The 25,759-nt window shown below is 37.8% G+C and overlaps 4 protein-coding genes across 9 annotated transcripts; 1 reads left to right on the top strand and 3 right to left on the bottom strand.

The window, feature by feature from the left end:
• The first annotated feature begins 3,594 nt into the window (after nucleotides 1-3,594).
• On the top strand, nucleotides 3,595-8,577 carry LOC113287713 (secretory carrier-associated membrane protein 3-like). 3 transcript variants are annotated; one of them, XM_026536534.1, is made up of 13 exons: nucleotides 3,598-3,863; nucleotides 4,734-4,799; nucleotides 5,327-5,443; nucleotides 5,526-5,588; nucleotides 5,739-5,772; nucleotides 5,872-5,994; nucleotides 6,162-6,224; nucleotides 6,369-6,462; nucleotides 6,761-6,806; nucleotides 6,967-7,034; nucleotides 7,774-7,822; nucleotides 7,922-7,987; nucleotides 8,083-8,577. In XM_026536534.1, the coding sequence occupies exons 1-13, from the start codon at nucleotides 3,807-3,809 to the stop codon at nucleotides 8,167-8,169; spliced, it is 933 nt and encodes a 310-aa protein (XP_026392319.1). In that variant the 5' UTR covers nucleotides 3,598-3,806; the 3' UTR covers nucleotides 8,170-8,577. The 3 variants fall into 3 exon arrangements, with proteins under 3 accessions (XP_026392321.1, XP_026392319.1, XP_026392320.1); XM_026536535.1 differs by lacking the exon at nucleotides 4,734-4,799; XM_026536536.1 differs by lacking the exons at nucleotides 4,734-4,799; nucleotides 7,774-7,822; nucleotides 7,922-7,987; nucleotides 8,083-8,577 and having other exon boundaries at nucleotides 3,595-3,863; nucleotides 6,967-7,038.
• A 2,091-nt stretch (nucleotides 8,578-10,668) lies between these two features.
• On the bottom strand, nucleotides 10,669-11,719 carry LOC113287714 (acanthoscurrin-1-like). Its single transcript, XM_026536537.1, has one exon. The coding sequence runs from the start codon at nucleotides 11,630-11,632 to the stop codon at nucleotides 11,066-11,068; it is 567 nt and encodes a 188-aa protein (XP_026392322.1). The 5' UTR covers nucleotides 11,633-11,719; the 3' UTR covers nucleotides 10,669-11,065.
• Nucleotides 11,720-14,173: 2,454 nt separating this feature from the next.
• Nucleotides 14,174-17,507, bottom strand: LOC113287715 (PAP-specific phosphatase HAL2-like). Of its 4 annotated transcripts, none has more exons than XR_003330270.1 (4): nucleotides 17,061-17,507; nucleotides 15,489-16,176; nucleotides 14,746-15,110; nucleotides 14,174-14,491 (listed from the first exon to the last, which is right to left on the bottom strand). XR_003330270.1 is itself a non-coding variant. In XM_026536538.1 (3 exons), the coding sequence occupies exons 1-3, from the start codon at nucleotides 17,422-17,424 to the stop codon at nucleotides 14,807-14,809; spliced, it is 1,356 nt and encodes a 451-aa protein (XP_026392323.1). In that variant the 5' UTR covers nucleotides 17,425-17,507; the 3' UTR covers nucleotides 14,745-14,806. The 4 variants fall into 4 exon arrangements, 1 of the variants encoding a protein (XP_026392323.1); XR_003330269.1 differs by having other exon boundaries at nucleotides 14,174-14,475; nucleotides 17,061-17,506; XR_003330268.1 differs by having other exon boundaries at nucleotides 14,174-14,459; nucleotides 17,061-17,505.
• Nucleotides 17,508-18,428: 921 nt separating this feature from the next.
• On the bottom strand, nucleotides 18,429-25,704 carry LOC113287718 (internal alternative NAD(P)H-ubiquinone oxidoreductase A2, mitochondrial-like). Its single transcript, XM_026536540.1, has 8 exons — nucleotides 25,519-25,704; nucleotides 25,153-25,384; nucleotides 24,592-24,752; nucleotides 24,383-24,448; nucleotides 24,141-24,304; nucleotides 19,621-19,735; nucleotides 19,012-19,191; nucleotides 18,429-18,909 (listed from the first exon to the last, which is right to left on the bottom strand). Exons 1-8 carry the CDS (start codon nucleotides 25,675-25,677, stop codon nucleotides 18,862-18,864), a joined length of 1,125 nt encoding a protein of 374 aa, XP_026392325.1. The 5' UTR covers nucleotides 25,678-25,704; the 3' UTR covers nucleotides 18,429-18,861.
• Nucleotides 25,705-25,759: the final 55 nt, after the last annotated feature.

Genomic DNA, 25,759 nt, shown 5'->3' on the forward strand with positions numbered 1-25,759 from the left:
CTTAACTTAAAGGTGGATTTGACCAACTTTTAATTTAAATGTAGCGCAAATCACCAAATCAAAAGCACTATAGTAGTTGGATTTCGTTAGCATTGGATTCCGTTACAATTAAGCTATAATGAAGCAAAACCATCAATCATAATACTTGACCATAGTCCTTGACCTTAGAGCATGTTTGGTTCAAAGAATTGAATTCTTGGTAATCCAATTCCGGGGGAATGTAACCAATTCCTTGAACCATACGGTACAAATCAACTCTATGTAATTGAAAATTTTGATTCATAGGAATACAATCCCCTCCAAAACAATAGATTTCCATGCATTGGTCTAATAGTGCAATGAAATCGTATTCCAGGATAAAAGCAAAAGTAATTGGATTACCTCAACCAAACACTATTTTTTTGGATTTGAATTCAATTCATTCGAATCCAATTCTAAGAATTGGATTACCCCATAATTGAATTCATAAGAATCTAATTCTTCCAACCAAACGAAGTCTCAATACAACTAATTCCAGGGTGTGTTCGCCTGAGTGTCGTTGACCTTAGTGCAACTAATTTTAGAGTGTGTTCGCCTAGTGGGAGTCATGACATCCACAATAGACAACTCATTTACAACTGAGACTGTAATAGATTTTTCTCTCTCCTCCTCTCTCTCTCACTTCTTCTTCTCCAACAACACTATCAAGAACAACTTTTCTCTGCTCAGATCTAGTCCATTTTTGGACTAGATCTGAGTAAATTTCTTCATTATTCTTTGTTTTTTTAGGTTAGTGAGTAGTTTAATGTAGTTTTTATTGTGTTTCCTACTTCTCCACATTGTTATGGTGGTTTTATCTACTCTTTTGAGGTTTATCTTCGCTTTAATGACGATTCTTGGTTATTGGGTTGGATTTTAAGATAAATAGTGATGCTCTCCATGCTTTCCAACGACAAAATCTTCATCTTGATTGTCTCCGGTGACAGAATATTCATCGGAATCTTCATCATCAACTTATCCGGCGATGGAATCTCCATAGGTGGTCATTTTGACGACGAAAGCTTTATCACTGGTTACAAGAGATTTGAGCAAATCACCCCTACTTTGGCAGCACATTTTTCTACAGAAAAAAACAAACTAAATGGTTGGAAGTTAAGTACGAGAAAAACCATCCTTCTTCCGATATAATCGGATCTTATTCATACTTGTATTTGTCTTACACCGATAATCCTTCTATTTCTCTTGTCGGATTTCCCGGTATTGTACTTTTACGGTATGTTCTTGTTACTTTGTATTCTCTTATTTTCGGTTTTAAACTCATTGTAACCTTGAATTTTCATTAATGAAAAGTTTCCTTGTTTTTTCTTTTTAAAAAAAAAAAAGGGGCGGAGACAACTCAACGGTGTACCCCTCAAGTGAACATGAAGTAAGGAATGGGCAGATGTATGTTGGGGATGTGTTATATAGCTTAGTCAATTATTTGAAAAATCCTGGTCCTATTGACATGAAAGACGTTTCTTAACTGGACATTTCAAATGCTTGTATTCCTACTAGACAAAGAACATTCCGAAGTAGGGTTCTGAAACACGGCTTAACTAGGGGTCATAGATTTTAATTGGGGCCTCACCAATTTTGTTTGCACCCCAAAATTTGCAGGGGCGTATCAATATTAAAAAAAAATCAAATCCAAAACTTTATAATCAAAATTAAAACTTTAAAATCAAAATCAATTTTTTTTTTTTTTTCGAATTTTATGTTTGCAAACTTTTTTTTCCTGCTCAAATTTGTATGAAAAGTCGTCATTATTTTTTTTTTTTAAAAATAACGATCCCCAATAGTCGTTATTGTTTTAGTGACGACTCCAAACAATCGTTATTGTTCCAAAAACGACCATCAGGAATCGTCATTGTTTCAGTGACGACTCTAAATAGTCGTTATTGCTTATAAAAGAGTCGTTATCTTCTTTAAAGATTCATTAATGGTGGAATGCATTCAAGGGTCGTCATATGCGTAGTTGAACATTAACGACTGTCTAGAGTCGTCATTAAAACAATGACGACTCTTCAGGGTCGTTTTTCTAATAATAACGACTGTTTAGAGTCATCACTGAAACAATGACGACTCTTAAGGGTCGTTATATTTTTAAAAATTTCATACAAATTTGCACAGTTTTTTTTTTTAAACATAAGACTCGGAAAAATAAAAAAATTTTGATTTTGATTTTAATTTTTTGCACTAATCAAATGATATTACCACTAATTAAGTGAGATTATCACTAATTAGATAAGGAGTAGATTAGGCATTATCAAACTATTTGGATAAGGGGTGACCCAAATTAGGATTGGGTGACATTTTTATCTTCTAGTTGGAGGGCCCAATTACTTTCGAGGGCCCCAGTTCAGCGGTGTTCTGAAACATTTATTTATCTTAATACTGCTAACCGATGCGCTAATCAAACGTAAACAACTAAAGGTCAACTAATTGGATGCAATGCAGAGTAAGACGAATGTGACAGACATCGCCGGCCTTTTAATAAAATTCAATGGTAAATTCCTAAATCCAGAATACGCTACATGAAATTGTGTTCGAGTTCAACACTTTCAAGTCTGCTCGATTGTCATCAGTTCTATTTGGTGAAGAGCCATTAGTTGATCTACCAAGGCCACTAATGCCCGGGTATATGGTTCTACAAGCCACTCGGTTTGATTTTTGCGTTATGGATTCAGGTGTTGCACGGTCACATGATTCACATCCCATACAAGCATCACCAACCGTTGTCTCAAATTACGGTCAAATCAAATTGCAGTAAGTTGGTTGGACTTGTTTCACATGGAAGGTACCGTACGGTAAAAGATTAAATTCGTTTAAGGGATATTTATAAAGTACCCCTGTTTTGAAATGTACAATTCAAAAGTATCCCGTTTTTTACAAATTTTCTAAAGTATCCCGTTTTATTCAAAAGGCAAGTTCCATCCAGTTAAGTGCTAGGTGACAGTTATCTTTTCTATTAAAAGTCCTATTTATCCCTGAACTACATCTCCTTGTTAGAGAGGATAATGATTCGGCGATCCTGAAAGAGGGTGTAACGATCCTGAACTAGGCTCGACGAACCTAAAAGTGGCGTAACGACCCTGAACCGGGCTCGATTAACCGGAAAATATTGTAGAAGATTGATTCTCCACCAACCAAAAATCCCAAGACACTTGGGAATGATGAATCCTTTCAGGGAATGATGAAACGAACCTGAAAATGATGACACGATCCTGAAATGAGCTCGACAAATTGAAAAAATGATGTAGAAGGTAAACGTACTAACAAGTAAAGGGTAAAGAAGTAAACTAGTGTTGACTAACTAGGATGAAAAACCAAACAGTTGGGGCACTTTAAAAAATTTCTAAAAAACAGAAATAACAAAAAAAATGAGGTCAATAAAACGGGGTACTTTATAAATTCTCCCTTGGTTTAATTGTAACCTGCGGGTGAACAAACTTGCTCACAGAATTTACTCCCGCCTCTGTAAAATAAAAAAGGAAATTTCCCCCAAATCCTTTTTTTTAATTTTACTACTTGTTTTTTTTTTTTTTTAAAAACAAAATTCAAACAAAGCCGTAAATTCCAAAGCGTCAAACTGACGACCTAGAAAGAAAAAAACTCATTTCATTCCCATCTCTCACGCGGTGGTGGTGAGAGGCAGCAGAGTCAAATAGGAAGAAAACCTAGTGTTGGTTTATCTTCGTTTACAAGTAAAACTTTTCCTTACAAACTCCTCAGATCTCTTCTATTCATTCTTAGTATCACCAACAAATTGAATTCAAGCAGTAGTAGTTATGGCTGGGCGTTATGATAGTAATCCTTTCGACGAGGAAGAAGTAAATCCGTTCTCGGTGAGTTCTTAATTAACACTTACAAGTCCTTATTTGTTTGTTTTTATGCTGGATTTGGGTTTGTTTGTTTGGTTTTTGGAGAATACGAATCGTCTTGATATAGTGCAATTAGGTCAAATTGGTGAAATTAGGTTGGACTGTTGCTTGATTTTGTGGAATATTGTGAACTCCAGCGAACTGATTTATTAAGAAATTTGGGGTTTCGTTATCTTGATTGTTAGATCTATGTTGATTGTTTGGTTTGTCGGTGGTCAGTCAAAAATATGTTGGACTAGTAGGATTTTTTTGGTTTTGCCGTGATGTGGTAGATCCTGAGTGAATAGATTGGTCTTGTCAATTGGTTCCAGTTTTGTTTTTGGAAGTTGGATGTAGATCTTTTAAGTTTCACAGCGAATCTGTCTTTTTTTGGGAATTTAGTGGTAAGGTATTGGGTTCATGGACTTTGTAATGATCTTGATTTGGTTCATACTCACAAGTTCAAGATTAAGCACGTTCATCATTGATTACTGATATTGGGGATCATGTTGTTTATTTGGTCAAGTTGTGTGAGTGTTGGTGGATTTCCATAACTGTGAGGTTGAAACTTAAGAGTAGCCCATAGAAGTAAACCATTTGAGTACATACATACAGTGAAAGTCAGTGAGTTTGTCAATTAAAAGTGTTAGTGTATGTCCAAAGCTTAGTCCTGGATTCAATCGTAAGAGTTTGTCTGATGAATGATTCATGATTCAAAAAGAGTGAATGATGAAAGTAAGGTTGGGGAATAATTGCCATTTGTTGGTCTAAAAAACTTGTGATTTTCATGTCTAGATTAGTAACATGGTGCCATAGTGGATTATCTGAAGAAGATTCTCCTTTTCTTTTTGTCAGGAGCCTGCAGTTAGGGGGAAAAGTTCGGGTCAGTCTAATTATGGTGGAGGAGCATTTTATACAACAGTAAGTTGATATTGGCAACCGATATCAGTTCTCGTCAGTGCTATCACTTCTGTGTATCATCGCCACTATCCTAGTTAACTACTTTTTCTAGATCGCCATCCCACTTACAGAATGATCACACTCTCTGCCTGAAAATTCATCTTCTCCAGCTTATTAAGAAAAAATATTATTCTTCAGAATATACAAAAGTTCTATGTTTAAATGGCCGTACTTGCTGATGAGCTTATCAGTAAACTCCATTCTCAGTACTTCGATTGTTGTCTAGTTTAATATGAAATATTGATTTTGGTGTTGCACTGGTTTCTGATAGATAAGCTATTTCAAAGGCAATGTTGTCTTTTCTAATTTAGTTAGAATCTTAAACTGGTTTCTGATAAAAAAGCTATTTCAAAGGCAACGTGGTCTTTTCTAATTCAGTTAGAATCTTTTGATATATATAGGGTGATATTGTTGTGCATGACAGGTGTGGGTTTTTTTTTCTTCTAATATAGCTCATGCTCTGACACATATTCCATGCGACTTTTTAGCATCCTGGTAGTGTTGCTGCTGCCACGAACTCAAGGCTTTCACCTCTTCCTCCTGAACCTGCAGGATTCAACTATGACCGTGATGCAAATATTAATATCCCTCTTGAATCAACTAAGGTAAGTTAATATTGGATGTTTGGAGCGGTACGTATTTACAGTGAGGTTCTCAACTCTCTATTGATTTTTCAACTTGCCTTAGGATTTAAAGAAGAAAGAGAAGGAGCTCCAAGCCAAAGAGGCTGAATTGAAGAAAAGAGAACAGGTACGTGGCGTATAGAGCAAACTTTGGTGAATAGCTCATATGTCTCTTTGATTGTTTGGTTGATGCTATGCATGGGGTTTCTTAGTTCTGGCAGTGTTTCTCGTTATTGGTCATTTTAGTAATCTTTGTTTAGTGTTTGATGGCATTCAGGAACTTAAAAGGCGGGAAGATGCTGCATCACGAGGTATTTTGTTATATACTTATATGATTGCTTCATACAACAAAAGTGGGTTGGTGTTGCTGTTTCATCCATCATACTGAGATCTTTCCTTGTGTTTTGCAGCTGGAATTGTCATAGAGGAGAAGAACTGGCCGCCATTTTTCCCCATAATTCATCATGATATTGCAAATGAAATACCAATCCATTTACAAAGGCTACAGTATATTGCATTTACTACATTTTTAGGTACGCTGCCTTGTTTTTTAACTACTTTCTCATCTGGAAAATGAACTCATAGCTAAATCTGAAATGCGTTATTACGTTAACTTGAACAGCTTTGCTGCATCTGTGGCTCAGATAGAAACTAGAAAAAAGTATTTGCTGATATGCTTACAACTTCAAATTATACGCAGGATTGGTAGTGTGTCTTCTTTGGAATCTTATTGCAGTTACAACTGCCTGGATTAAGGGAGAAGGTTAGTCTGGAAAGTAAAACTGAAGCCACATCATCTCTCTCTCCTGCTGTTTGCAACCACCTAGCTGTATCATAGGCTGCAGAGTTTAACTCCTCTCCTTTTCTGTGTAATGTGTATTATAGTCCTGCATGTGTTATACTGTAGGGGTTAAAATTTGGTTCCTTGCTATCATCTACTTTATTTCTGGAGTTCCTGGAGGCTATGTGTTATGGTACCGTCCGCTTTATCGTGCCATGAGGTACCCATCTATACTTTCCAAAACTCTGTTCCCATATTCCAACAGAGTTTATGCTTGAGATTTTTATGAATCAAGTCTCTTTATCTTTTCTATCCGTCTTGAAGGTGTAAACCCTAGTAGCGTTCCATGTGAAATATCCCTAACCAAGAATCAGCATTTGTAAAAATTGACTTATATATCGTCATTTGCCAGTGGTTTAGCAACAGTCTGTAGATTTGGCTTTGTCCGTTTTTCTTTGTTTCTTTTTCTCTTGCTCTTTCATTTGCACTTTACTTCACACTTGTGGCTAATGTTTCAGGACTGAAAGCGCTCTGAAGTTTGGGTGGTTTTTCTTCTTTTACTTGGTAACCTGACGTTCAAGTTCTATTTTAGTATATTTTCTCAAGAATGTTCTTTAGGTTTCATTATATCAATATGTTCTTATTTTTTGGCTAAAGGTAAGCACCTGTTTACCATTAAGAATCATGGGATGATTCACTTGTCCTTTTCTACTTTTTTACTCAGATTCACATAGGCTTCTGCATCTTGGCAGCGGTAGCTCCACCAATTATCTTCAAAGGAAAATCCCTGACGTAAGTTTCTTAAATAATGTTAGATGGCATTCAGTTTAGGGAGCAATAAATCAATTGTCATTGAATTAGTGGCTTATGAGACGAGGCAGCCTTTGATCTGAGCTTTATTCAACTAAATAAATTGTCAGCAGCCCTTTCTGGATCCTTTACTTTTATGTTGTTCACAGATTTTTTTTTTTTTTTTAAAAAGAAGATAATTTAGTGCAAGGACCAAAAATTGAATGCATTTGGTTTCCTAGACATGCATATTCTCTTTAGTAAAATGGACAACACCATGAATTGCTGAATGCACTTTTTAGTTTGTTTACCTCTGTTTTTGGCATACGGGCCAAAGCGAGCACCTTATTCTTCACAAATTTGGTGGTACTTGTGCTGTTAGAAAATTTGATAGTTTGCTCCTTTCTTATAGGGAAAGTATTGTGTCCTTGGAACTATGGGCTAGGTTGTTATGGTCCTTTGGCCTAATTTTCTGTAAAGATAGAACACATTTGTTATATATTTTTCAGAAATTTGTCTTATATTTCTTTTTGATGCGATACACATTAAAAATGATATACCACGTGGCCAAGTAGGAAAGGTTTGTCCTTTTTCTTGAATCTTATTGAAATTGGAAAGTGATTCTTTTTTAAGGTGAAAGATTTTAGTTGGGTGCAGTAGTCATGATGTCGTACCTTTTCATCGTACTGTGTAACTAACGAAAATCAATTTCCCGCTTTTCTTGTTTTCTCTTTTGGAACAGAGGTATCTTAGTTGCGGTTGATGTTGTGGGCACCAGTGCTTTGGTTGGGGTATGTTTGATGGCTTCCTCCAATAATCTAATTTACTTTATGTAAATGTGACATCTGATTTTCTAAAGCCTTGTCTTGCTAACAACCTTCCTCTTTCAGATCTTCTACTTTATTGGATTTGCGCTCTTCTGTCTTGAAATAGTAATTAGCATCTGGGTTATTCAGGTCTTATTCTTTGTCTTTTGTGGTGATATTTCTTCCTTAATCTTCTCTGTTTCTTCTCGTTGTCATTAATCTTGTTTGTTGCTTGTCTTATGCAGCAAGTATACATGTATTTCCGAGGCAGTGGAAAAGCTGCAGAGATGAAGCGTGAGGCAGCAAGAGGAGCCATGAGGGCAGCGATATGAGATTTACCATACCACTGACATTATGGATTAGGTTGTATATCCCCTTGTCTATTGTTATTTGGAGAAATATGTCTTTGGTCGGGCAACGGCTTCTTCGTCATGCACTCACCACACGGGATGGTTAGATTGTTCAGGTTTCTCATTGTGTTAGATGCTGCTGTTTTATAATATCATATATCGAGAACAAACTGGATTACAACATAGAAAAAAAGAAAGAATTTTATGAACTCCTGTTAGAAGACTTCATTTCGAGTTTGTGTTGTAGAAAGGTTGGTCTTTTGTAGCCATTCTTTATGATAATCGTTTCTGTAATTCATTTTCTGGGCAAACTTGTGTCCTCTTTTGTGAAGGTCATGTTACTAATTAATTCATTTTGGTATTGAGATGTTTTTTTTTTGGCTCTCTTTACTCATGGATGGTGTAAACACTTACAAAACTCACCTTCCCCTTCTGTTTTGAATCCTGTCTGCGGCCTGGCATTGTCCGTGTATTACTCGCCAACTCTGAGTAGTTGGTGTTTACTGTTAATTTGCCTTACGATAATAGCTGCTGATCTAGCACTTTTATCAGGTGCTTAGCTGGTGATCATTAGCTGGTGATCGATAATACGATAGTACTTGGCATCACGTGGAAAACAACCTAACCAACATCACAATGAAAACGATTGTTGTATCGACCGAGTTAATCTCATGTGTACCATGTCACATGATCGAATAAACCAGATGGGTTATGCGAGATGATATAATTATACTCCTAACTAGTCGGTGACATAACCACTCTCCTTGTCAACAACTCGCATGTGATTACGTCCCCTAATGGAGGGATTTCACATCAATTGTTTGTCGGGTAGGAGATTATTATCAATGCGGAATGTGGACTGTTAAGGAAGAGGAATTTCAGCTCGGTTCTTTTGGAACAAGCTTATTATAGGGGCGGCATGGTTTATCAGAGGAGCGATATTGTGATGATAATGTTCCTTTAGTTGGTTAGGGGATGTCCTAAAGGGGATGTAAATTGACTAGATTATCCTTTTCATCTTAAATCAACCAAAATCAAATCAATTTTTTTTAAACCTAATGAATCAGAAAAAATCAAATCAATTTTTCTTTTCATCTTCTTCTTCATCTTCATCTTCTCCTCTCCTCCATCAACTGTAACCTCCATTAAAACTGAAAATTTCATCGTCTTCGATTAATCGGCGATTTGAAAAATGTTTGGAAAAACCCAGTTAGGGTTTAGTTTATCGCGTTGGATTTAAGTTAATTTGTATCAAAAACTAGGATTTTGTATGAAAATTGAAATTGAAATTTCTGATTGCATGTGAGTTACGGTTGGTAATAATTCAAATATGAACCGTAACTGTAGATTGGGTTGATGTTACGGTTGGTTTTAACTCAAATACCAACTGTAAGTTCTTAGTTTTGAGAAATATATTCAATTACAGTTTGTATTTGCATCATATTTATCAACCGTAATTAAGTTACGGTTTGTTACTCAAACAACCATACCAACCGTAAATAATCCTGTGTCTTAAGAATTTATCAAATAATGATTTACGGTTCAAAAGTTAAGTTGACACACCAACCGTAGGGTTACGGTTGGTCTCGATTCCTTAGTTACCAACCGTAATTTAGTTACGGTTGTTGTCAAAATTTAATTACCAACCGTAACTGGTTTTACGATTGGATCTTCCCCAAATTTAACCAGTTATGGTTGGTATTCGATAACTTACGAGCAAAATTGCAACCGTAAGTTCTTCTGAAAATTTAAAAGTTTTGATTTTTGTTACGAACTTTAGATAATTTTGAGCGAGAAAAAGTTAACGGGAACTAATTTAGAAGTATACCGGGTCACTGAAATCACTCATTTTGGTTGACTGAATCAAAATCTAAGTTTCACAAATATCACAAAAGTTTTTCTTTTTCTTCTCCTCTGAACTTTCTTTTTTTTAAACTCTAAAAATCTGATTTTGTTTTGATTTTGAGTTAATATAAGTGAAATTAATCATTAACACTAAACTTGATTATCATCACTAAACTAGATTATCAATAATGAGGATTAATCTGTCATTTCCAGCTTTTTTTTTGATAAGGGACACCTCGAATAATCATGTAATGACCCTTTTTGTCCTATTAGAATGCCGCCTCTATAATAAGCTTGTTTTGGAAGGCACTCAATGTCCAATTTGCAAATCGGAGTAACCTGTAAACATCTTAAAAGAGAACTACGACAATGAAGTTCAACTACTATCTCAGATTTCCAATGGTGTTTATTCTACGTTACATAAAAGAAATGAGTGCTCAGGTTCCTAGATTGGACAGGACGAGCACAACACTATTACTTGCATTCAATTCTTGTAAAGTCACCACCTAATTTTTGGTGAGATCGACATTAAACTTAGGTGGTAGCTACAAAAAGACCTCTCCCTCTTTTAACTTAGAGGGGATGGACCAGACCAGGGGGATTACCACTATTAATCTGGTGGCTTGACATCTCAGTAACTTGTAAGTAATATTCCATTTTCACTAGTAACAATGGCAACCATCATACCCTTAATAATCTTATACATAACACAGAAACAAGGTAGATAATAACTATAATATCTTATACATGGAAGAAGGAAACATCACAACTTCAAAATCACATACACTGCAAACAAAGGAAACATAACCAGCAAGTAACAGATAAGCTCCAGACTCTTATCAAAGGAATCAAAGCCGTCTCTTATATGTTTTCACTGGGAATTAGTACTCTGAATCGCATAAACTGTGATCAGTATAGCACGCTACTCCTAATAATATCTATATACTACCGCATTTCTAGTTACGGAGCTGAAAACCAACACTTACATACATGATGTTTCCATAATAGTTCTTGATTCTCCTTCTGCTGCTCTCTAACAGTAAGCAATACATTTCTTCTTGCAGTCCATAGTACAACCACCGCCACCACCACCACTACCATAACCTTTACCAGACCTACTGTAAGAGGTAAAACACTTCGCTGGGCATCTCAATTTCTTCTTATAACATGGACCTTTCTCTTTACATACAACTGTTGGCCTTATCACTCCCCCTTTTGAATATCCACCACTTGGACCACCAACTCCACCTCCATATCCTCCACTCCAACCATTATTACCACCGAATCCAGGTACTCCATAACCGCCTGGTATTCCATAACCACCGGGTATACCTCCGGCACCTGGCATCCCACCAGCACCTGGTATGCCTCCTCCAGCACCAGGTATCCCTCCACCGGCACCTGGTATTCCTCCACCAGTTCCACCACTGGAACCACCCTTGTTTGACCCTTTGTTTACTTTCGATGATGGGGACTTGGTGAGTTCTGATTTGAATACTGTCTCTTGTTGCCTAGGTCTAGCTACGGTGGTGGTGGGAAGTGTTGCAGTCGTGGCAAGCAAAACCACAATCATGAACAGAAAACCACTAGTGATCCTCATATCTGGTTTTTGTATTTCGTTTCAAGGTTTTAGAGATTTTCTGGTCTCTAGAGTTATGACTGAGTGAGAAAGTATGGACTTGGTTCTGGTGAGGGTTTTAAGTAGGGGTTTGAAAGTGGGAAGTTTAATATCTGGGGTGTGCCTTAATGTGTATATCTTCCTCATGTGTTGGATGACTGTAAGCTGGTGATCTGATACTCTCACGGTTGAGGAGAAAAGTATGGCGTCTGGAGTAGTGTAACCCTAAGGTGGACAGTAATTATGGGGGAAGAAAGAGAGAGAGCATTTAAGGATGAGAGTAAGAAAGTTGGATGACAGTTGAGAGAAGTGGGAGCAATTTGCTGTAGCTGGTTGAGTGCGCAATTATTAAGGTATAACGCTTACCGGGTAGTGCTTATCCATGGGTAAATTTGCAAGGCTGCTAATGTTGTGCCAGGTTTAGTGGGGGTGTAAGTAAAAATTGTTTTGTCTTATTATAGTTTTGGTTTTGGTACCCCTGTTAGCAACGTTGTAAATTTGGTTCCTGTAAATGATTAGCGAAATTAGAAACAAGTCACGTGAGCATCGTAGAAAAATGGCCATCAGATTTGATCATGAATTTATGATATTTGCAAGTCCGGTGGCGGGTTTTTTACCACGTTCACGTGACCCCGGTGAAAATGATGCAAAATCCGGTTGCACATTGTCCAAATGGAGATGCCGCAATTTTTGATTTTTGCAAGTTGCTTTCAGAAGCTAGATTAGTTCTAATCCTATATAAAACTATGCGTGATATGGAAAGTGTAAGATTATTTATTGTAGATACTAGGGGTCCAAAGTCCGAACTTTATCTATGGATAAATGAAAGATACATTCTCTACCTGGGGTTGTAATGGACCATGGTGTGTCTAATGAGTAACATATAGATACTGGTTTATCTGAATGGTGGTATATACTTGGTTCCTTTCTCCATCAAGTCAAACGATTCATGATATTTTTGGAGCCAAATGTTATCTGGACCTACCAGAACTCAGTGCCGCTATGTCGGAGAAGATATGTACATAGAGACTAGACACTGGCACTCGTATTCTGTTAACCATCCACTTGGCGAACAGAGCTAGAGAAGTAGAACAAGTGCAAACAACGCGTTTTTAATCATACCCACTACAGTATTTCACTCACAAAAGTCAAAAACATTGCATATTCTCCCTAGACAGACGGAAGGTGGTGGACGTCTCCACCTAGAAGCTAGATAAGAAAAGTGGCAGGCACTTGATTTGGATCATCTATTTTGTGGAAACACACTCCTTTCTAATTTATCTTGCAAAAAGAAAAGAAAGGGCAAGACATTCTATCATCTACGTGTCTACCTACATACTTCCAAACGTAATTTACTAGTAGGATACGAGTGATCCCATATTTCAGTAGCTGCACTTGGAAAATGACGACATGCAGTAGAATTTTCCGTTTTCCAAAAGCTTTCATTTAATCAGTTATTCAGCCAAGGTCGACAAGAAAACGTGGGGAGGCAAAGATTAGGAAAATAAAAAAAAGAAAAAGGGGTAATTTGCGTTACCTCCCCTGGAGAAGATCATAATTTGAGTTACCTCCTCTACAAAACAAATATTAGTAAAACCTCCTCTAGTCACTTTTTCCATCCAAACCCGGTTAGCTGAGTCAGCTGCTTCGTACAGCTGGATGCTCTTAGAGGAGGTAACTCAAATTATGATCTTCTCCACGGAAGGTAACACAAATTATGATCTTCTCAGCTAACCGGGTTTGGATGGAAAAAGTGACGAAGGGAGGTTTTACTAATATTTGTTCTGTAGGGGAGGTAACTCAAAATATGATCTTCTCCAGGTGAGGTAACGCAAATTAACCCAAAGAAAAAGAAAGAAGAGCCTATGAGACTATGCGCAACCCAGCCTAATTTGTTCATAAAACTCAGAAGTCAGACCTACATTTAAACGCGACCTTGCTACAGCTAGTCCAAATTTTGGACAATGCGCGTCACAATCTTAATGGGTGAAGAGGGGAACGACTCTAGCATTGAGATCGGTAATGGGGTGAAGATAAGAATGATCAAAGGTCTGGATTGATTATCCTAAATCTGGACTATGTTAGGTGTCCAAGTTATAAACGTCTCTCTCCCCCCTACACAAGCACCCCACAGATATGCACTTCCACGCCAAATTTATAGAAATTTTGACCATCCATCATTTATACCTTCCATCTCCTCAACTACACACACTGTATCCGTACATGAAGGGTACACTGAATGCAATACAGATATACAGCAATAGTTGGTTCAGCAGTTTAGACAATCTCATTTAGATTTAGTACAGCAGTTGAAAGAGTAACATGATACTGAAGAATTGCCTATCAAACTGAAAGGAAGAATCCAGATCGGTTCCAAATCTCCGAAATATTTCCCTTGTACATAGTTGATTTGTAGTTCTGTATGGGGAACAGATGTTTGATAATTCAAGAGTAGTGGGATCTATTTGATCTAAAGTAAGCTACGATGTATGTTATGCATGTATTCTCACCATTTTGCAAACATTATAGAACATCAGATTATGTCATTTTTAATATTGAGTGTAGAGCAACTTTACAATAAAATGGTACTCCCTAAATTTAGCCAGAGAATACCCAGAGAAGCAACTTTCTACCATCTTTAGAAAAAGATAAAGATGAACCCAAAATTCATAGGTAAGCCATCTTATATCCTAGTAAGACACTTCTTCTTTCCTAAAATAAATGAAGAGTCTGTGGATAATAGTAGATGAGAAAGAGCCTACTGACCTTAATCATCAGCAACCATTTTTCTCTGTCAACTTCTTTTCTCCTGCATTCGTTAAGAACTCCATGAATTGTAATATGGAACGCAGAAAACACAAAAGAGTCAGACTACTACTATTAACTTTAAATCAAGCAAGATGAGTTGTCAACCCAAGTAAAGTCACTCTCATTTTTAATCTTTAGCCTGATAGAAAATTGATGTTAACTTCAATATTGAAAGGCCTATCAGGTGTACCTCCGCCCAAACCCATAACTAAAATCTTCAGGATTTATGAACAAAAGAAGAAAACAGATAAACCAAAGTATAGATTATAAAATTATAATGTCCTTACCTGCCAAGTTAAAGACGCGCCGCATCCCCCGGGGATAGATAAGGAGTTGGATACTAATTCCTCACAGATTAGAAGAGTCCCAGCTAAGGTCAACAGCCCTGACTATTTTATCAAGAAGTGCAGATCCAGAGCAAGCAATTATACCCCGATCTAGACCTTCTAAAAATATACCCTTCGAGAAATCCAACGGGCGCCCACCAGCATCAGTTACCATACCGCCAGCCTCTTGTATGATGACAACACCAGCTGCATGATCCCAAATTTTTTCTTTGTAACCAGCTCTGGCAAACTTCATAAATATCTCAGCATCTCCTCGAGCTATGGCTGCATATTTGACCATGCTGTAGACGCGAAGTGGCTGTGTCCTGCAGTTTGGAATGAATGTTCAGATAAAAAATGTTATGTCTTGAAAAAGAAAATGCAAATGCAAAGATTATTTTTTTGGCTAAAACATATGCTCCATTAGTAGGATCAGTTGTTGATACAGATCCACGCATCAAGGAAAATCTCTAATGCTTCATATCCAGATAAATATTTCTAGAAGTTTCTCAAAGATCCAGAACTTGTCAAGAGAACAATAACAATAATAACGATGTAAAACGGACTGAAACATATGCAATTTAGTCCAGTTTTGTATATACTATCTAAGCTCTAACTAGACACTTCATCAACACATTTACTGTTATGATTTGTGCCACTAAAATGCTAAAGGGGAAATAATATGAGGTGAAAAGTAAATGTACCTAAGTCCAACAGACTGTGCCAGTCCCGCTGTAAATGAGTGGCTTGAATTGGCCTTCTCAACTGGTTCACAGAAGGTTGCTAGTGCAGGATCATCAATTGCCGAAACGCGAATTTCCCTCGCTGAGTTTGGCCACACAAGATTCTCAGTTTGGTGAACTAAAGGCTGCATCCATGCCTCCCCACTACCTCTCTTTGCATACATCACACAACCTTTGTTCCATGATTCAGATGAGGATGGGGACAATTTCGACATTTCTTGATAATCACGATGATGATACTTTAACCACTCCTTCTTCATTGGATAATTAGGGCACCCGAGAACTCCAATCACAACTTCACCATCCTCTATCATAGCTAAAGCAACAGCATACTGATCACCACGTACAAATCCCAGCGTGCCATCCACAGGATCGAGTACCCAATGTCTTCCCCGAGAAGCCCCGGATGAGTTGCATCTGCTTATAGCCTCAAGAACTTCTGAAGTGACAAGAGATCCATTGGGGCCTTTAAGTCCATATTTAGGTGCTTCAGCTAAGCATTCATTGACGGCCTTGACCACTGATTCCAATAAACCAACTGCATCAGCCCGTGAAAGAGCTTCAACATCTTCTTCGGCAATAATTGACAAATTCTCTCTCCCAAAGCACTCACATAATACCCAACTAACAGTTGCTTGAACACTCCAATCTGTTTATGCAACAACGTCAATAGAACGAATATGACTATGACAAACCAGAAAGCTGATGTGATACATTGGTGAAAGCATGAATTCTCTTTACACCGAAAAGGTTAAATAACACACTGAAGGATGGCCTTATCAATTTTGCTGACATTTTTGGTTGCTTCCAACTGTAGCCCCTCAGCATCATACAATTAGGCTATTTTACTGAATATAAGCATCATAAAAACTATCTGTCTACGCATCAACCCAAATATCTCAATAACCAGTGGTACTGTGTCTCAGTAGGTGTTAACTCCCACTTTTATAAGACAGCTATTCGGTGTACATGAGCATTTCCTCTCCTTTCATTGGTATTCAAAGTCAACATATCTCCTTACAAGTTATTTATACATATATCCACTTCATCCTCAGACCTTGGAATAGGTCAATAGACAAATACATGTCGTGACTATAAAGCTTGAAGGAGACAAGTTCACAAATACCTCAATCTAACCCCCTAGTCGAAAAACAGTAAACTACTGAGATAACTCTAAATCCCAAGTGTCAATAAACGCTAAAAATCAAAAAGATTAGACACTAAAGCTAATTCAATTACAGAACCACAGAGGCACCATTAAGAATAACGCCACTGTTGAAGTTGTTAGCAAATAATAACATAATAACAAAGATAGAGACCAATCATTTTCAAATGCCACCACTTGGACACACCTCCACAACCAAAATGATGATTTTTTAACCTAAAATTAGAGCATTTGGAATTACGATCATGGTAAAGCAAGAAAATCCATATTTGGAAACAAAAATGCAAAATGGATACGAAAAATTTATCCCAAATTCATGAAAGACCTAAAAATCAAAAACAACCACATTAAAAGAAATCAAAACTTACCAGCAACGGTAACAGGAGAATTATCATCCTTAGATTTAACCTGTTCATTTCTTTTAGAAACCAAACTTTCTTGAACCCTTTGGCAAAGCGAACAAGCCATCTGAACAACTCTGACAGCAACATCTAATTCTTTGGAATATTTATCATCAGATTTAATCCCCCGAATCTTGTTAATCTCCATGGTGGATGGAGAAGAAAGGGTATTACGATAATTACAACAACACCCAGAAATAGAAAAGGAAGAGGCAGAAAATGAAGGTTTTATAGTGAGACCCAGTAAGTTGTTACAAGTATTCTTTAAAAAGGAAGTATTTTTCAAGAGTTTGGTTGCAGTAGAGAATAATGGAGGAATTCCTAGACTCATGGATGTTATAGCTAGTAATATATTTGGGTATCCCCTTGTTTCTTTCTTTCTCTTAAATGCTTGGTTATTGTTTTCTTATTTCTTTCTCTTGCGGTGGGTGGGTTTGTCTTGGTCCTGATGAAGACATAAAAGTGAACTGCAATCTCTTTTTAGTGAAAGGATTCGTCATCTTTTTTCTCCCACGCCATTTTATACATGCATGCCCCCTGGAGATTTTGCACAAAGGTTCACATTGTGCCGCCAATTTTGACGCCATTGCCAAGGCTTCAGTAGATAGATCTGTGTTTTAGTGGAGTCCTATGTAATTCTGTTCGACGCAGGGTCATGGTCGGTATATGCACAACTAGAGGTCATTATACGACGGGAAGATGTGGTGATGATCTCGAATTGTCGACACATTAAGATGTACCGCGGACAAAGCTGTAGGTAGGCTCCACATTCAAAGTTAAGCCTGAGCATTATTAGTGCTGCATTCCTCAAGGAGAAAGCCAACAACCAAACCAGTGACGCTAATGTAGGTAGACTAGAAGATCTGATTTAATGATCAAGATATCGTCCTTATTTATTGAAGACTGACTGACTGACAGTTTCAAGTCTCAACATGCTATACATTACTGGGTTAGTACCCAAACATAATTCCCAAGTTGATTCGGACTTGTCATTATTTCCAATGACTTTCTTTACCCCTTGGTCCACTGAAATAGTGAAAAGCAAAGTCCCGATCCCAAATACAGCAAGTTAGTAACAAATGATAAAAGGAAGAAATGGGAATTGTGTCGAGTTTTTTAAGATAAGGAGAGCTTTCTTGTTTTCTTTCTTCGAATCGGAAATAATAAAACAGGACCACATATTTATATGTATAAACAAATTACAAGTTGCATATTTAATAGGAGAATTACAGTGATTAGATTGTCGTCACTGGTCAGCTTCACTAATGCCATTACCATGTCAAAAGCAGTGAGTTTTAAGTCATGATCAACACTTCTTTAAAAAAGAATCACGGTACGCAGTTTCATTATAAGACAATGCAGATAATACGCACCACGGCAGAATAGAAAGATGTGGAATTGGCATTAACATACCCCAAGTTCAAAGGTCTAGTTTTACAACTGTTACTTCATCTTTAGACTAATATGAAGAAAACATACAAAATCAAAAATGACTACTTAGACTAACAGATACACTCATTTTGGAATCCAAACAAGTACAATAAGTCAATAAGATTGATAATACTGATTCTGCTAAAAACATTCGAATGCCGCCCATAATAACTAGTATGGAACTCAACATATGCATCTTCTTTTTCTTTTCGGCGTATGCCAATCTGATTTAGCCTATTCGAGAGTTATTTCTGCCAAAAACAAGTGTGATTGCCCAATTCACCGCCACGTAGAACCTGTTCCTCCAGCTGATAACACGCGTCAGGTAAGCAGAACGTCAGATCAGCCAGCTGACAAACCCGGCATGGGATATGTCCTTTGCAAACTGCCGTATCAAGAAAGCAAAAGGGAGAAAACGGATTCATTAGCACTCAAAGTGTGATAACCGAACAGGTTCAAGATATGGGTTCCCTGTAATAGCAATTACCTTAGACTCACGTAGATCAACCAACGCTTTATAACTACCCACAGATGCCATGCTACCGAGGTGTTTATACACGAAAGGCTCTCCCAAATTGATGTTTTTCGCGGAGAAAGCTTTGCCACCATTCTGTTTACCTATCTTGTTGAACAAATTCACTAGAAATTTGCCTTCCCTCTCTACCACCTGCAGGTTCATACATGGTTCAGATGTGGTCAGGTCAAAAATTATTTCAGGTGAACTATATCAGTCATTTATCATGTCGAGAACTAGGACCAGTTGTCATAAAAATCAGACATCACGGTCATATCTGAAATCTGAGATTCCTGGAGTTCAAATGTGATTTGAAAGGACTTTTATAAATTTAACTGATACCCAAGGGCTGTCTATTGTTGCTCAAGGAAACCAATTTCAAAAGTGAAAATAACAGCCGTTTTTCCGAAACCAAAAACGAGCAAGTCATTCAAATGCAGTTATGGCAGAGATTTTGTTTAGTAACTAGTGTAAACACGGTGAATATGTCCATATAAATGATTTTTTTTTTATTGAAAGAGTAGGAAAACTAAACCGGTAAAAACGCAGATGAAAGTCTAGAAATGGTTCAGCTGATTGGACCTGAGCTAGAGCTGGAAGAACTTGCTTTCCTGATTCCTCAAGGAAACCAGCACAATCTCCAATTGCAAATACATCCTCAACGGAAGGTATACGCATCCATTGATCAATACCAATCCTGCATTGTCATGAGCATATAAACACGCAATTTCTTAGTCATGCAAGTGTTGCGCTAAAACCCTGCGGAAGCGATTTGCACAGCTACACAATGGTACTTCACAAATCACCAGCATAGTCAGAATCCACATAACCAACAAACAGCTGATTGTTCCCATCTTCCTTCACAAACTCCAAGCCAACATCAACAGTACCATAAAGATACCTCAAAATCCATTTCACAGCTTGCCAATGTCCTTTACCAGGATTATGCATATAACGGCTGATCATATTTACTGCATGTGAAATATCCGGCCTTGTACATACCATCGCATACATCAAGCTACCAACAACACTAGCATATGGGACTTGGGCCATATACTCACGCTCTTCTTCAGTAGTGGGAGACATATCAGAACTCAACTTAAAATGAGGATCAAGGGGAGTACTTACAGATTTAGTTCCTTCGCAGATACCAAATTTCTGTAACACTTTCTTCAAGTATGCCTTTTGAGACAAACAAACTTTAACCTTCTTTCTGTCATGTTGAATCTCCATGCCAAGAATCTTCTTAGCTTCTCCCAGATCTTTCATCTCGAACTCAGTTGACAATTTTTGCTTCAAATTATCAATCTCTTTCTTGTTATTTGATGCTATCATCATATCATCGACATACAAGAGAAAATATATGAAAGACCCATCACGTAGCTTCTTGAAGTATACACAATGGTCATAGTGACTTCTTGTGTATGTCTGGCCAATCATAAACTGATCAAATCGCTTATACCACTGTCTTGGAGACTATTTCAGCCCATACAACGATTTCTTCAGCTTGCATACACAATCTTCTCTTCCAGCAACTTTGAACCCACTCGTCTGAGTCATATAAATCTCCTCTTCTAGATCACCATGTAAGAACGCCGTCTTCACATCTAGCTGAACTAGGTCTAAATCATATTGTGCTACCAAGGCCAACAAAATTCGGATTGATGAGTGTTTCAAAACTGGAGAGAACACCTCATTGTAGTCAATCCCTTCCTTTTGGGCATAACCTTTTGCAACTAGCCTTGCCTTGTAGCGTACTTGATTCATCTGAGATCCTTCTTTCTTAGCATATACCCATTTGCACCCAATGGCCTTCTTACCGTTCGGAAGCTTCGTAAGAATCCATATGCCATTCTTGTAAAGAGACTCCATCTCATCCTGCATAGCAGCTTCCCATTCTTGATGCTCTACACTGTGTATAGCTTCAAAATAGGCATTAGGAATACCTTCCTCAACAACTGGTAATGCATAAGCTATAAAATCATTCATCCAACCAGGTTTCCTGATTGATCTTCTCGGTTTGCTGGTTGCTATGGTCTCAGTGACCGTATTTTCTGTATCTTCCACTACTTCATGTTCCTCTTCATAAACATCGTCACTATCGTTTGAAATTTCAGTAGTTACCTCCCTTGTAGACGTCACGCCTTCCGAAGTAGTCGTAACAGATACATACTTAGCTGGAATTAGTGGAGTTGCATCAATATCCACCTGCTGCAAAGGCTCACTAGTATTGGTGCTTCTGTTCTCCACCTGCTGAGAACCCCAAGACTTTACCATAGACGCTTCATCAAATGTAACATCTCTACTCATGACTATCTTCTTCTATATTGGATTCCAAATTTTGAACCCTTTCACTCCTTTCTTCACACCCATAAATATTCCTTTAACATCACGACTATCAAGCTTGTTTTTACTAATATGATACCAAGCAGGGCAACCAAAGATATGAATTGAGTCATAGTCATAAGCTGGTTTACCATACCACTTCTCCATCAGAGTTTTACCTTCTAATGCAGCTGATGGCAACCTATTAATGAGGAAGCACGCATATGTAACTGCCTCATCCCAAAACGCTTTACCTAATCCAGCATTAGATAATATACATCGTACCTTCTCCAACAAAGTATGATTCATGCGTTCAGCTACACCATTTTGTTGCGGTGTCTTCTTAACTGTGAAGTTCCTCTGTATTCCCTCATCCTGACATACTTCCAAGAATGGATCACTTTTGTACTCTCCACCATTGTCCGAACGTAGTACCTTGATCTTTCTACCAGTTTTAGTCTCAGTTGCCTTTTTCCACCTCACAAAGACTTCTAGTACTTCATCCTTATGCCTCATGGTGTACACCCATACTCGCGTAGAATAGTCATCAATGAAAGACACGAACCAATGTTTCCCTCCCAATGATGCATTCTTGGAGGGACCCCAAACATCTGAGTGAACATAATCAAGAACTCCACTAGTGTTGTGGATTGCTGTGCCAAAGCTTTTTCTTGTTTTATTGCCTTTCACACAATGTTCACAAAACTCTAATTTGCAGGCAATAGCACCTTTCAATAAATCTTGACGTGCAAGTCGCATTTGCCATAACTTCGTGGTCTCCATCGCTGCAGTCTCGATGTGTTCAGAAATTGACACATCTCCTGTTACTGTACTCCCAGTTAAGTAGTACAAGTTATGATGCCTTGTGCCCTTCATGATTACCAACGATCCAGAGATTATCTTTAGAATGCCATTTTCAGCGACTAACTTGTAGCCCTTAGCTTCCAAAGTTCCGAGCGAAATCAGATTCTTCTTCACAGCAGGTACGAACCTTACTTCCTTCAGTTCCCGAACCATACCATCGTGCATCTTGATTCGAACACTACCAATCCCGATCACCCTGCAGGTATGATTATTCCCCATACGTACTTCTCCATCAAACTTCTCGAATCTTGAGAACCAGTCCCGATGAGGACATATGTGATAAGTAGCACCAGAATCTAGTACCCATGTACCGTCAGTTACGATACAAGCTGATGGTGTCACAATCAGTGAGAAATCCGAAGCTACATCTGAATCATCACTTGCCTTAGCAATGTTCACCTCGGTCTTGTTGTTATCTCCTTCTCTATCTTTACGCTTGGTACAATCCTTAGCCCAATGGCCAAAGTCATGACACCATGCACATTCATCCTTATGCAGACGCGCTCTTGACTTTGAACGCCCTTTCACTTTGCCACGATCACCATTCTTCTTTCTCCTGTCTGTTGAACGACCTCTTGCAAGAAGCAAGTCACTATTAGCTTCACTTGACAGGTCTTCACGGTCCATCTTCCTGAACTCCTTACTACGCAATGCTGTAGTGACCTCAGCGTATGTCATCTTATCCTTGCCATGCATTAAAGCCTTAATCACGGGTTCATACCTTTCAGGAAGAGAGTTTATCAGACACAAAGCTTGTTCCTCGTCGTTGATCTTCTCATCATAGTTAACTAACTCAGCAAGAAGTTTATTAAATGAATCCAGGTGCTCTGTTAGAGTTGCACCTTTCTTCATGTTATAGCGATACAAATTTCTCTTAAGATGTGTCCTATTAGCCACGTTCTTCACAAGGTACTCCTTCTCTAGCTTTTCCCAGAGATCCTTAGCTGAAGTCTCGTGCTGATAATTAATTCTTACTGACGTTGCTAAACACCCACGAATCGAACCCAGACATAATTTATTCATCTTGTTCCACTGCTTGTCAGACATCTCCGCTGGCCGACCTTCTAGAGCTTCTTCTAGGTCAAGATGAACAAGAGCATCCATTACGTCTGTTCTCCATAAACCAAAGTTATTGGTTCCGGTGAACTTTTCAACCTTCAGTTGTGATCTATGAGAATGCAGTATTTCTTCTTTTGTTTCTTTATCTTTACTTGTGGACTCCGAATGTTCTCCTAAAGGATCTTTCGAATCAACTGGATCTTTCCCGTCAACCATTGTTCACAAACAACCAAATATAGATAAAAAACTAAACTTTGAGATCAGAATTACCTCAAACAACTTCAGAAAAAATACTCCCGCTGCAATATTATGAATACCGAAAATTCCAAGAAACTAACCCGAGCTCTCGATGCCAATTGTTGCGCTAAAACCCTGCGGAAGCGATTTGCACAGCTACACAATGGTACTCCAAATATTGCAAAGAACACAAACTAAAGAAGATAAAAGAGACAAGAATTTAACGAGGTTGAATCCTCGGGAAAAATAAGAGATTTATATATTATCGTTTGGGAGAAAACATATAAACCCTAAGAGAGAAAGAAGAATTTTTTTTGGTGTGTCTTTCTAGGTTCTCTACTAGGCTATTTATATACACATAGGTAGGGATTAGGGTTCCATAACTTAGGTAATAAGTTCCTAGTCTTTAAGATCAAGAAAGCTAATTAAGAGTTATCTTAACTCTTAATCCTAGTCTAACTTGGTGACCGACTAAACTTTGGTTTATCCTAAATTAGTCTCACCGACTTGGAGAGTTTTAGTTTCTCCAAACTCTTATACACCGACCTATTCAACAGCAAGCATATATTATCAATGGGAACATTTTAAAACATTAAATGCAGGTGACTTTAAAATACCTTCCCCCAAGGGATTTGAGAACATTTAGAGATTTTACAAAGTCTGAAGGGCCGACCCCAGTAGACCAGACTAATAGACCATAAGGCACATCAGTCCCATCATTGAGAACTATTTTCTTTTCATGTACCTCCTTGACTATGCCTATCATAAGGCGAACACCACACTGTCACAAATTTGATATGTTATTGGTAATACATTGAGATAAAGATCACAGGGCGTGTAAAATTAAGATTTCAACTACCTTAATCAACTGGTTGGTTGCATATTCTCTTAGTCCCACATCAAACGAAGACAAGATGTCATTTGCCTGTTCCAATAAAATACAACAAGAGAAAAACATCAATATTGGCTTGTCATTTGCCTGTTCCAATAAAATACAACAAGAGAAAAACATCAATATTGGCTTCAGTAGCATACTTCTCGAGGGTGCTGATTCTTAATACACTTTACCTCTATGAGGGTGACATGAATGTCATCCTTAACGTGAGAATATTGCTCATGAACATCCTTAATGATAAAATCACTCAGTTCGCCACTAAACTCCACTTCGGTAGGGCCACCTCCTACCACTACGCAATGTAGTAACCGTTTCCTTTCTTCCACTGGAAGGCCTGTTGTCATGAATCAAGTTTCCAAAACTGAACAATCAGTTACCTGATCAGCGTTAGCTAAAATGAAAACAATACTATGCTCTCTTAATTTTCACTTCATTAATTAAGATAAAACCCAATCTTTAGTTGAAGCATTTGGAAATCAGTTCAAACCAACAGCGAAAGCAATATTATGCTCTCTTTTATTCGCTACATCTTGTTTAATAGCCTATTAATGTGGACAGGAACATGAATTCTTGTGAGGTTTATTAGTATCTGACTCTCCTACCTTCTTTTTCAATAGACACCACAATTAACAATTGATCAAGTTTCGCACCAAATGATAGTTGAAATTTGAAAAACAGTTTTACAGTGAGTCATAAAACAACCGGACAAAGACATAGAAACCAATGACACTAACCTGTATTGTCAGCCTTCATCAGGTTTAGAAGAAGCCTCTTCCTGATTTCTTGTGCGTTATTCACTTCACGGAGGAAAAATGCATGCTCTTTCACTCCTTTGATGTTAAATGTCAAAGGTTCGGCTCCTGCAGCAATGACGAGCTTATCGTATGCAACCTTGAATCTGTAAGGCTCCATGGGCGGTCCCTGCTCATTAGGTAGTCCTCGATTGCTGACAGTCTCACAGTACACCTGATAAAAGAACGGGATTAGGTTACTTCAACCTTATTATACCTTGAAAATTTGATGAGCCATGACCACCAATACCAAGTAATCATTACAGCAATAAATTGAAAGGAAAATATAGGAAATATATGGGCACTCACTTCATGACTGTCTGAGTCAATTCTCAAACAGTTAGCCAGGTAAAAGTGAGAGTTGGGAGCTGTAGATAATGCTGATTGTATACGACTAATTGGTTCAGCCACAGAACGAAATTCTAATGTCCCAACACAAGTTGAAGCCAGTAAAGGTGTAAAGACCATATGATTCCTTGGAGATATACAAACAACATCGTAAATGTTTGTATCGAGTCCTTTGAGAAATCTACAACTAGACCATCCAGTT

The sequence above is a fragment of the Papaver somniferum genome, chromosome 6, assembly GCF_003573695.1.
Source record: "Papaver somniferum cultivar HN1 chromosome 6, ASM357369v1, whole genome shotgun sequence".
NCBI classification, from domain to species: Eukaryota; Viridiplantae; Streptophyta; class Magnoliopsida; order Ranunculales; family Papaveraceae; genus Papaver; species Papaver somniferum.

What these genes read in the sequence shown, in the direction of transcription:
- LOC113287713 (XM_026536534.1), top strand. Translation starts at nt 3,807, where the DNA reads ATGGCTGGGCGTTATGATAGTAATCCTTTCGACGAGGAAGAAGTAAAT. An exon ending in AAGAAGTAAATCCGTTCTCG is followed by an intron (nt 3,864 to 4,733) that starts GTGAGTTCTTAA and finishes TCTTTTTGTCAG; the next exon opens with GAGCCTGCAGTTAGGGGGAA. An exon ending in TGCCTGGATTAAGGGAGAAG is followed by an intron (nt 6,225 to 6,368) that starts GTTAGTCTGGAA and finishes GTTATACTGTAG; the next exon opens with GGGTTAAAATTTGGTTCCTT.
- LOC113287714 (XM_026536537.1), bottom strand. Translation starts at nt 11,632, where the DNA reads ATGAGGATCACTAGTGGTTTTCTGTTCATGATTGTGGTTTTGCTTGCC.
- LOC113287715 (XM_026536538.1), bottom strand. Translation starts at nt 17,424, where the DNA reads ATGAGTCTAGGAATTCCTCCATTATTCTCTACTGCAACCAAACTCTTG. An exon ending in TTCTCCTGTTACCGTTGCTG is followed by an intron (nt 16,177 to 17,060) that starts GTAAGTTTTGAT and finishes TTGCATAAACAG; the next exon opens with ATTGGAGTGTTCAAGCAACT. An exon ending in GCACAGTCTGTTGGACTTAG is followed by an intron (nt 15,111 to 15,488) that starts GTACATTTACTT and finishes TCCAAACTGCAG; the next exon opens with GACACAGCCACTTCGCGTCT.
- LOC113287718 (XM_026536540.1), bottom strand. Translation starts at nt 25,677, where the DNA reads ATGGTCTTTACACCTTTACTGGCTTCAACTTGTGTTGGGACATTAGAA. An exon ending in TTCATGTCACCCTCATAGAG is followed by an intron (nt 24,449 to 24,591) that starts GTAAAGTGTATT and finishes TTATTGGAACAG; the next exon opens with GCAAATGACATCTTGTCTTC. An exon ending in TTCTTCCAGCTCTAGCTCAG is followed by an intron (nt 19,192 to 19,620) that starts GTCCAATCAGCT and finishes ATGAACCTGCAG; the next exon opens with GTGGTAGAGAGGGAAGGCAA.